Source organism: Anneissia japonica, unplaced genomic scaffold (genome assembly GCF_011630105.1).
Source record: "Anneissia japonica isolate Jap-2015-1 unplaced genomic scaffold, ASM1163010v1 scaffold673_len1821605_cov196, whole genome shotgun sequence".
NCBI classification, from domain to species: Eukaryota; Metazoa; Echinodermata; class Crinoidea; order Comatulida; family Comatulidae; genus Anneissia; species Anneissia japonica.
In genome coordinates, this window is record NW_022717449.1 from 588672 (window position 1) to 598672 (window position 10001).

Here is a 10001-nt window from a genome sequence, read left to right on the forward strand (position 1 = left end):
ATACGATGAGCTTCCAAGATTGTTATGGATGCAAAAAGATCAAACAAAAGACGGAATACACTTGGTCAAACACTCTTTATTTTACATATAAATGTTTACGATCGAATTATGTTACACGATTGGCACAATACGATAGCTTTTTTGTTATGGTTAGTGATTAGTCAGAGTTAATTGCAGCACAAATGTATGATTTTTATGATAAATAATTCAATGTGGAACATAATATTCAAAGTGTGTAGAATGAAGTCATATTTTGATATGCACATTATTTTTTATAATATGGTCTTTGACTGAACAATGCCTGAAGAAGATTTATACACGGAAAGTGACCAAGGTGCCGTTATGAAAAACATGGAAAAAAGCTAAAAGAAACAAAAGAAATTATAACAAAAGCAACGGCTATTTCTGCTAAAACTGGAAAAGCCAATAACAAGATATCAAGTTAAAAAAAAAACATGAAAGACAACGCGACGTTAGTGAGACTCGAACTATAATATGGTAATAGTGAGAGAGATATGGAGACTCACCGACCCTACGTAGGTCAGTGCATTTTTAGTACATAGTTGATACATAGTAATTTAGTGATTGAGAGCGACTCTGGAAGCTTCGTTTAGATCCATTGATAAGTTGTTTGAGATAGGCCTATAGGTTTGGGCCCAAAATGTACTAATTTCTTCTATGCAACCTGGTTATAGTTCCTAAAAGTTTCATTCAGATCAGATGTTTCGGTTTGAAAATGTCTAGTATAGAGTGTTTTCCCTTTAAATGGTCCCCAGACACACACCCCTGTTATTATTATTGTTTATGCTTGGACAAAGTTTGGAAAAGATCCAGGCATGGAAAGTGACCAAAGGGCCGGCCGGAAAACTCCAGTGCAAAAAGATAGGAAAAACGATTATAGAATGGAAGAAAACAAAATTAGAAAAGATAAGATTTTCCAGCTATACTGCTGAGAAAAGTCAAATTTAGCGTGAAAAATGTTCGTTTTTAGAATCAGAAACTTCACAGTTCTGGTAAGCATAATCTGATTTATAAATATTGTACATATTACTGATATAGTTATAGTATTTTGTAATTAAACATGTATTAGGCCTATGTATTTTAGGGAAAATGCTAGTAGTAAGCGGTTATGAAACATGTTCGTTCTGTCCTATCACCTTGTTCTGTCAATACATAAACGATTGGATATCACAATCAAACAATGCTATGCGTATATGCTTATAGAACATGTACAGGCCTATATAAAGGTTTTAAAAATGATACGAATACATAATTTTAGACCATTGGATAACATTTGACTAAAAACGTCAGTAGTAAGTTAAACGATGGTATCTATATAGATTCAAATATACTTTTTGAAATAGATGTGCATGTATGTTCTTCTCCTCGTCCCTGCTGTATGTTATTAAAAATCTCCTAGTTCGTTGGATTTCTTAATTGCACAAAAAAAGGTTAGGCATGCCAAGTTCGTGCCTGCCGATATTTCGAATAATACCTCATCGAGTCATAATTGTACCATGAGCTTCCAAAATTCTTTTCTACACTTTTAGGTTGGAATTCATCCTAGTTTCATTTGTAACCACTGCGACAAGTCACACCTCCCTTCCTTAATCAAAGCATGCGATAACTGCCGAATCTTCGACAGTTTACCAGAAGTTGAATGTAACCAAAGAATTAACATCTGGAAGCTTCTTTCTCTTGTGTGACTGTAGTCAAGTTTTAATCTTTGAATTTGCGCATTAGATAATCCAAGATGTATTCCAAGCCGTGTCCACTCCACTCCTAATTTGTCAGTTAGTTCTTGTATGACAGATTCAGACAACAAATCTGAAAAATTTAAAACAACACCCTTAAAATTTTTTGAGATTTATATATATTTACGTCACCGTCGTTAATACATTACTGTTTCTAACAAAAAGATGTATATTATATTATTGTTTTTTTTTTCCGAGTATTGCTTTACCATCCAGTTTGAATCACGTATAGTATAGTAATTGTGTAAATACTGGTTCCCTAGTTTGCTTAATTAAGGTTCTTTGGACGCCATTTCACTTGTTATTAACGAAAATTGCTGACAATATCAATGATGGTTGATAATGTTACATTGTGTAGGCCTATTATATTAAGTAATATACACATTTGAAAATTTTTAAGCTTTTTATTTGCCTCTTGTGAATGCTGATTAAATAAATTGCATTGCAAATAAAGTTATATACCGGTTGATTAGGCCTAATTATCGAAAAATAAATGCAACTGACCATGAGGAGTTTCGTCTAGATGCACTTCTCTTGTTAAGTGTGTTTCATACTTCTAAAAAAAAAAACAAATCATTAATTGTGTGAGCCAAGCATAAGTGTTTATCAAATTAATTTATGTAGAGAAGTAGAGAACATAGTTGTTTGCATGAATACGATATATAGCCAGAATGCTGCAGAGGAATAACAATAAGATAAAATCAACAACATAATCTGATTAAATATTAAGGAAGAACAAGGAAAAGCAATTAACATTACGTCTATTAAGCAGCGTTTAAAAAGATAGTTTGGCAAACCATAGCAACACAAACAAAATAAGAAAATAATGACACTAAAATTCAGCACAATGTAGCTCCCCTGTGTATTGTGTTATTTGTTAACATCAGTTATACCATGGAGGTATAAAACATACCTCCATGGTTATACAATGGTACAATGATAGTACAGTAGTAGCAGCAGCAGTAGTAGCAGGCAGTAGTAGTACACCTTACACAAAGTAATTTTTATATACCTTCAGGCAAATATCAAATACCACCAGTTCTTCCCATGTGTTGTCTGTACTACGTTCTTTACGCTTAATCGAACAATTTCCAGACTTATCCGAATGTTCTACTGAAAATATGCACTTCCCCATGTAGCATCTCCTTTGGATATCTTTCAGTGGATCGACAACTTCTACTAAAAACTCCTCTTTAACTCGTAGATTTTTATAAAATCGGTACGTAATTTTATCTCTACCCATGATTCTGATATTTCCTTCTGTAGTTATCTTCATCAGCTGACCTTCTTTGAGCAGAACATCTTTACTGGGAGACGGTGGCCCGCAGTAATTCTCTTCCCTAAGTTCCACAAGCGTGTTTTTACAGTTCTCACTAGAGACAATTCGTGTTATAAAATTCTCATCGTTGTCCTTGTGGTGGTTTAAGATGATGTTCACAGTCTGTTTATTGCAGGCATTTTCCAGAATGTCAGCTACTTCCGAAAGTCGGTCGGTTGACGTTGATTCAAATACGACCATTTTGTTGCTACAATGAAAAATTATATTTGTCAGTTATCATCATATACATTTGTTTTTATTGGAAACATTCGATCTTTCCGTCATTCCAATATTCCATGACCCATCATTTCATCCTTTCATCATTTCAACATTCAATCTTTCCATCGCCCCCAACATTCCATTATCATCATTCCAACATTCCATTATCATAATTCTAACATTCCATTATCATCATTCCAACATTCTATTATCATCATGACCTACATCATTATACTCATAATCGTCGTTGTCTCATCAACGCCATTTTCATCACGATTCGGTATATTATTATTATTTATTATTATTCTTATTTTTTGCACTTTGAAATAAATCATTTTGTACCTTTTATGAAGACCTTTTGTAGAAAAAGAGACGGTATCATTAAACGGGCGTTCAACATCAACAACCTTGTCTTGTTTCCATGTTCCTGTCCGTAACTTGGAAAGCACATGGAATGATGGTGGCTCTAATTTAGTTTGGAAGTTATGACGACTTGGAGCTGTGCTTGGCCGGTGACTTTTGTTGCAGTGAGGTTCCACAGTGGTGTTGTCATTTGATATTTGTCTGACAGGTAGTGTGATTTTCACTGGTACATCCGTTGCACGATTTGTTTCGAATTCGACAACTAAGAATGGACTGCAGGATATAACAGAATACTGGTTCAGGTTTTTGGCAGCTTTTTCGACAGGTCGAACCTAAAGATATTAAATTATTATGATTAAAACTTTCGATTAATATTGAGTGCGTATATTTTTATGTTAACTTATACATATATTTTGTAATTAAATATTGCTGTTGTAATCATACAATTATATATTTTCAAGACAAAAACTTCTAGTGAAATATAAGGTAGTCCTACAGTTACATTCAAGAATTCACTTACCATGATTTGCACTTTTTCTGGAGTCCGTAAATCATTCTGTTTGAAACTCAAACACACCTGGGGGTCAGTCGTTAATTTTATTGTGCCTCCGTTTCGGCCAATCGTATGAGAGTCTTTCACCAAACCAGAGATAATTCCGTATATTCCAAATGGGTTGCCTTGTAATTCACAAACAGTTATTCCCTGTAAAATGATCACACTGCCATGCTAACGTTTTTCACTTCAACAAAATTAGGCCATGTTATACCACGTGATACCTATATAAGTCCTAAAGCCGTCACCAAAATTTGAAAAAGGATCGGTCTCAAATATATTTTTGGATTTGGAAAATAGATATGATATGCTCTAGATTTGTCGCTGAAATGGTTGTACTTAATTGTGTGATAATAGCAATGTTTTTCTCCATCTTTGTTTTTTTGTTACAACAAACTCAAACTAATTCTTTCTTACAGAATTTAAAAAAATGTCTTACCTGGTAAGTTTTTATTGACGATTTAATTGTTTTCCATGTCCTGCCACTGTCCATAGACAATTTTCCAACAAGATGCTTTGACGCCATTGGTTGGTATCCAGCGTGAAGAGGTATTCCAAATGTAATTGTAGAATCCTTGCATACATTATCATCAGGGTCTAACTTTAGAACTTCACTTATGAGTTCCTGGTCATCGTCCAATTCGATTTTCATTACACTGGTTAATTTACTGACTTTTGTAACATGATGATTCGGAGAAGTGCGAACAAAACACAAAACTTCACCAATTTCATTTGTGAATCTGAGAAAATGTAATTCTTATGTCGGTACTGTATATTATGAACTATTTTGTCGGTTCAAAACATAAAGATGTGATAAACATTTTCAAATTATAACTTGATATTAGTAGAATTGTAAATCATGTAAATCGGTAACGCCAACATTTTTAATAAAACATTTTTGGAAAATTGTAATAAACAATTAAGTATTTTTTCAGCACAACAGTAGGTAGTAAAGTATTGCACTTCCTGACTGGATTTCCACATGTATAGGCTGGCTTACCGTGTCATTTCTCCTGTCTGTGAAGATACGTTTTCTGTAAAAAGTGAAAGAAATTGTATTAGTTTGAATACTGTAGTCTAATGGAATCAACAAAAACACATCATTATTACTTATGACTGCAAATACATAAATTCATGAAGTCATGAGTGATGTATCCAGAAGCTGAGACAGTTCCTCCCTTCAACGATTGGCAAATACATTGCTAACAGCGGCGGAATCAATGGGGGAAGAAATTTTCAAAAATTATTTTTATAAAATAGAGACAAAAAAATTATATTAAAATTTAGGTCTAAGAATGCCATTTCCGTCTGGAGGTGCCGTAACCACATTTTCTTACCTCAGCACTAACCATGGTGCGGCTGAGTTGATTACACCCTCCACCTGATAAAGTCCCTCCCTAGCCCCTTGTATTTTGAATTTCTTGATCTGTACCTATAATAGTAGGCTGTTATGGTTGGTTGGAACTTGCATAATTTTTCAGTACCAAAGAAGGACATTTCCGTTGTCCTTTACCAACCTCTTGCACCTCTTTTGTCAATTTTGAGAACACTTGAAATTATTAAATTGTTTATTTGAATAGTCAACTTTCAATGTGTCACAGATTAAAAAGCAAAAATGGATCAGTTATATTATTCTTTTGTAAATTTGCTCTGACATTCTATTATTAAAAGTTAAAAACTTACTTAGGTCTAAATAAGCCTATGATAGGTATTTTATCATTTAATGTAGGTCTTATACAAGAAATGTTCAATTGAACTCAATCTCCGATGATTATAATACTTCTTGTGTCACCAGTTCCGCTCCGGTCTGATTTCATAGTAAATTTCGCCCCCTAACAAGTTTGTCATGGAGTGTTCCAGTTCACTACGAATGTTACGTACAGATAGGCATAGGTGCGAATTCAATGGGAGCCAAATTCCTGTAAAACCGGAATTATAAAATCCATGTAGAATTTGAAGGCATCTGCGTTTGAGTTTCAGAAAATCTATAACAATTGCCTTACCTCGATGAGTGTCAGATGCAGCTACTTGATCTTGTGTAGGACTCTTCGTTGCTAATTGAAATCCTTTGGAAGGATTCTCAACTGCTGTTCCTGCTTGTACAGAAGAGCTCCTAAGGGAGGTTGCTGTTACCACAATTGCTTCTGCTGTCGGTGTACTATATGCAATCCTTTGTTTTCTGTTCTTGATTGGATTTCGTGTTGTCGATGAAGTTCCATCTTCATCTGGAAATCCATCGTCTGGTAACTGTCGATTAGTTTTAGCTCTTATTGATGTTGGGAATGTATCTAATGGTAAGGACTAAGAGCATATACGGGATAATACTACTAATACCATGCCTATTGATAATTTATTATTGTTATTAATTATAATAATTATTCTAATAATATTAGAATCAAATTCGTCGAAAGCAATTCATTAGAATTATTATCATTCTTAGGTTCTATCCACGCTATCGAAGTCTATGTGACAAAAACATGTGATAGGCCTATGCTCATAATTTGGGTGTAATATGACATCATCATACCCATATATGGGCACATCACACACATTTGTCAAATGCACTTTGATAATGTGAATTGTGCTTTACATTATTATCATTATTATTTTCATCATCATTATTATCATTATCATCGTTGTTACTTGTGTGTTAATAATAATAATAATAATAATAATAATAATAATAATAATAATAATAATAATAATCTGTCGTTCTTATATAGCGCTCATGCACAAAGCCTCTAAGCGCTTCACAGTTCTACCCAGGTCATTGGATCAAACACATATAGAATACATACTCATCACCAAATTAAATTATTAAATTAAATTATATTATTATTCCATAATATTGCAGCTATTAATCAGCGCAGTTGTGTTGGAACCTACCAGGTACCCATTTGTAGGCCTACTCCTGGGTGGAGAGAGACGACCGTAGATAATGTGCCTTGCCCAAGGACACAAGCGATTTGCACAACGAGAGTTTCGAACCCCCGACCTCGAGGTTGTAATAACATGTTCTTCACAAAGGCCTATGAGTTCTTACCTCTGTAAATCTAGTTAAGTCATCGTGATTCTGCAAGATCTTAACGAGTTCTTCGACCACATTAAGGAGTGTTCCAAGTCTTGAGATATCAATGAGAGTCATTGACCGATAGGATCGCTGAAGTTCAGTAACCCATTCATGAAACGTCAGATCCGTGTACAGGCTCAGTGCTACAATCTGTTTGTTGTAAAGTCGACTGTACCTGCAAACTGTAACGGATTTATATTTCAGGTTTAAAATGATCAGAAAATAATAAAAAATACCTTATTATCTAAGAATCGTATGATGATAAGAAATGGAACTTTCTATCCAGTGACATGCTTAAATACGTTCATGATATCACATCATGACTTTATATACGCACATATAATTATGGGCATAGAGCAGATTTTTGTAAAAGAAAATTTGATAATCTGCACAGAGTTTTAGTAATTACTATTATAATGCCACTAGTAGTTTGAAATGCGCATGGGGCATTGTAAAGGCATAATAAAATAATCAAGTGCATCATTTGTTTATAAATGCCCTTTCGCAGGCTGCATCATTTTTGCTGACGATATAGTTGTATATACATCTGGTAAGAATATTTATGACATAAACACAGACCTTCAAAAAATGATGGATAATGTTAACCAATGGTACTTTAAAAACCATCTTTCTCTTAATTCAAAGTACTGTTATTTAAATGTAATAAAGTCTCACACGAGGATAAACTAAAAATTCATATAAACAATAATCCAGTGGAACAAGTTAAATGTATTCGTTATTTGGGCATCCAACTTGATGAAAATTTTTCATGGAATGATCATGTTCTTGAAATAAGGAAATTTTTTTAATCGCTATTAGATCAACTTTATATAATCACTATACAATCAACAACTGACTATGCACTAACTGTCTAGGAAAATACAACTGAAAACAAAAACATTATCAAACGAATTCAGAAAAGATGCACGCATAATTAAACAAGAAATGTTGATTACATTAATTATAGGGAGAATGATTTAGTTAAAAGCTTAGATTGGCCAAGCTTCGAAGAAATGAGAGATTATGCCATTAACTGCCTAATGTATAAATGCGTACATGGGCTGGCCCCGACGAGGTTTGATCGACACACACATAACACCGGCAATACAAATACATTAAATGTTGTTATAGAACCAATAAAACCTGAATAAATGTGTATGTCATTTAAGGTTGCAGGTGCCAGATGCTGGAACTCTCTCCCTCTAGAATTCCAAAATGCCCTAAGTATTTACAATTTCAAATCGCGATAGAGATTAAAGCTTTTTAATTCAAATTAATCCTACAATATTCGCAATATCTTTACATAATGATATTTAAATAGTTTTCATTACGTTTCCACGACCATTTGAAAAACAGTGCATAAAACTCTATAATACTATATTGGATTATGCTACTGAAATGTAATCCTGGTAAAATATAGTTTTATAGTGCAATACTGAACAGTTTGTTTTCTGTACGTGTACTCTTAATAATTTGACTAACTGGCAAGGTTTTTTGTTGCCTAGATCAGACAAACGCTCTAGGTAGCATCCTTGCTTCTCATTTAGCTCATACAAATTTACAGAATTACGATTAGATTGTTTTCTGTAACCTGATTTCAAGCACGCTATAATAGCTCAACTTTCGAGCACTTAAGAATACTTAATCTTGATAATTAACTGTATTTAAAATAATAATAATAACGAACAAATTCATCCATTACGTAATATAATGATGGAAAAATGCTTTTAGAAATCTCTTACCAGTTTTGCAGACATTATTCGCCATGTATCCTTTCGATAAATATGCGACAACAACAGATGCATTCTTAACACTATCAGACAAACTATCCAATATCAACTCTTGAGAGATATCAATGTCGGCACGGACCGCAAAACCACGCTCCAATAAATGAATCCATATTTTTCTAACACACCTGAATAAAAACGTAATGTAAAGGGTAATAATGTTTGAAATATAGGCCTATATAATTTTATATATTTACATACATACCGGTTGTTCAATCCGTTAATGACTTTTAAATTGTATCTTCTTATTTCTTCATCAATTTTATCATAACTTTTATGAATTATATCATAAATTCTAAAAATTTACTCCTCTAACTTTTTGCCTCTGTTGTTGTTAACATGTTAACAAGATCGGTTGGCCTGATAATACCAAGCAAGCAAATATTGATTTGCTTGCTTTTTAAATTCTACGTTAGATCTTTAATGTTAGGTTAGATTGTATTGTCGTGTATACTTGTGAATTTCCAAGGTTAAACAATTTTAATATATCCAGGTCTTCATTTTACCAGCTCCGTATCACTTTATTGATTTATTTGCTGATGAATAAATAGTTCGACCTGTATCTCAATATTAACCTGTTTGATTTAAATGAGAAATTCAATGTTTCTTTTTCACCATTCACAGAAATCATTCATTACAGCTTACATTATTGGACTTATTATGACAACTTCAATTTTCTAAAAAGGTGGTTTCATCATGACTTAACAACCATATTATCTTACCAACTCCAATGCATATAGCCATAACAAATTACATTAGGAGGCTTCATTTATTTATTTTCTCTTTCGTGGATGCATCCCACCTTTATTTTATTCAAACCATCGCAGAATAATGTTATGCACATTTTATAAATGAAAGGTCAAAGAATTATATCAATATAATTTTTTTTCTTTCCTACCAAGAATATTAATTTTGATTTTTGAATGTTTTTTTTTAT

The 10001-nt window shown here is 33.1% G+C and overlaps 1 protein-coding gene across 1 annotated transcript in view; it reads right to left on the reverse strand.

The window, feature by feature from the left end:
• Positions 1-72: 72 nt before the first annotated feature.
• Positions 73-10001, reverse strand: part of LOC117110313 (death domain-containing protein 1-like) — a 17239-nt gene continuing 7310 nt past the window's right edge. The window contains exons 4-13 of the mRNA XM_033252975.1: positions 9020-9192; positions 7251-7459; positions 6211-6508; positions 5208-5241; positions 4647-4947; positions 4175-4357; positions 3634-3986; positions 2767-3280; positions 2259-2310; positions 73-1827 (exon numbers count right to left, since the gene is read on the reverse strand). Of these exons, the coding sequence (XP_033108866.1) occupies positions 1559-1827; positions 2259-2310; positions 2767-3280; positions 3634-3986; positions 4175-4357; positions 4647-4947; positions 5208-5241; positions 6211-6508; positions 7251-7459; positions 9020-9192 (2386 nt within the window). The 3' untranslated portion in view covers positions 73-1558. The remainder of the gene's footprint in view (positions 1828-2258; positions 2311-2766; positions 3281-3633; positions 3987-4174; positions 4358-4646; positions 4948-5207; positions 5242-6210; positions 6509-7250; positions 7460-9019; positions 9193-10001) is intronic.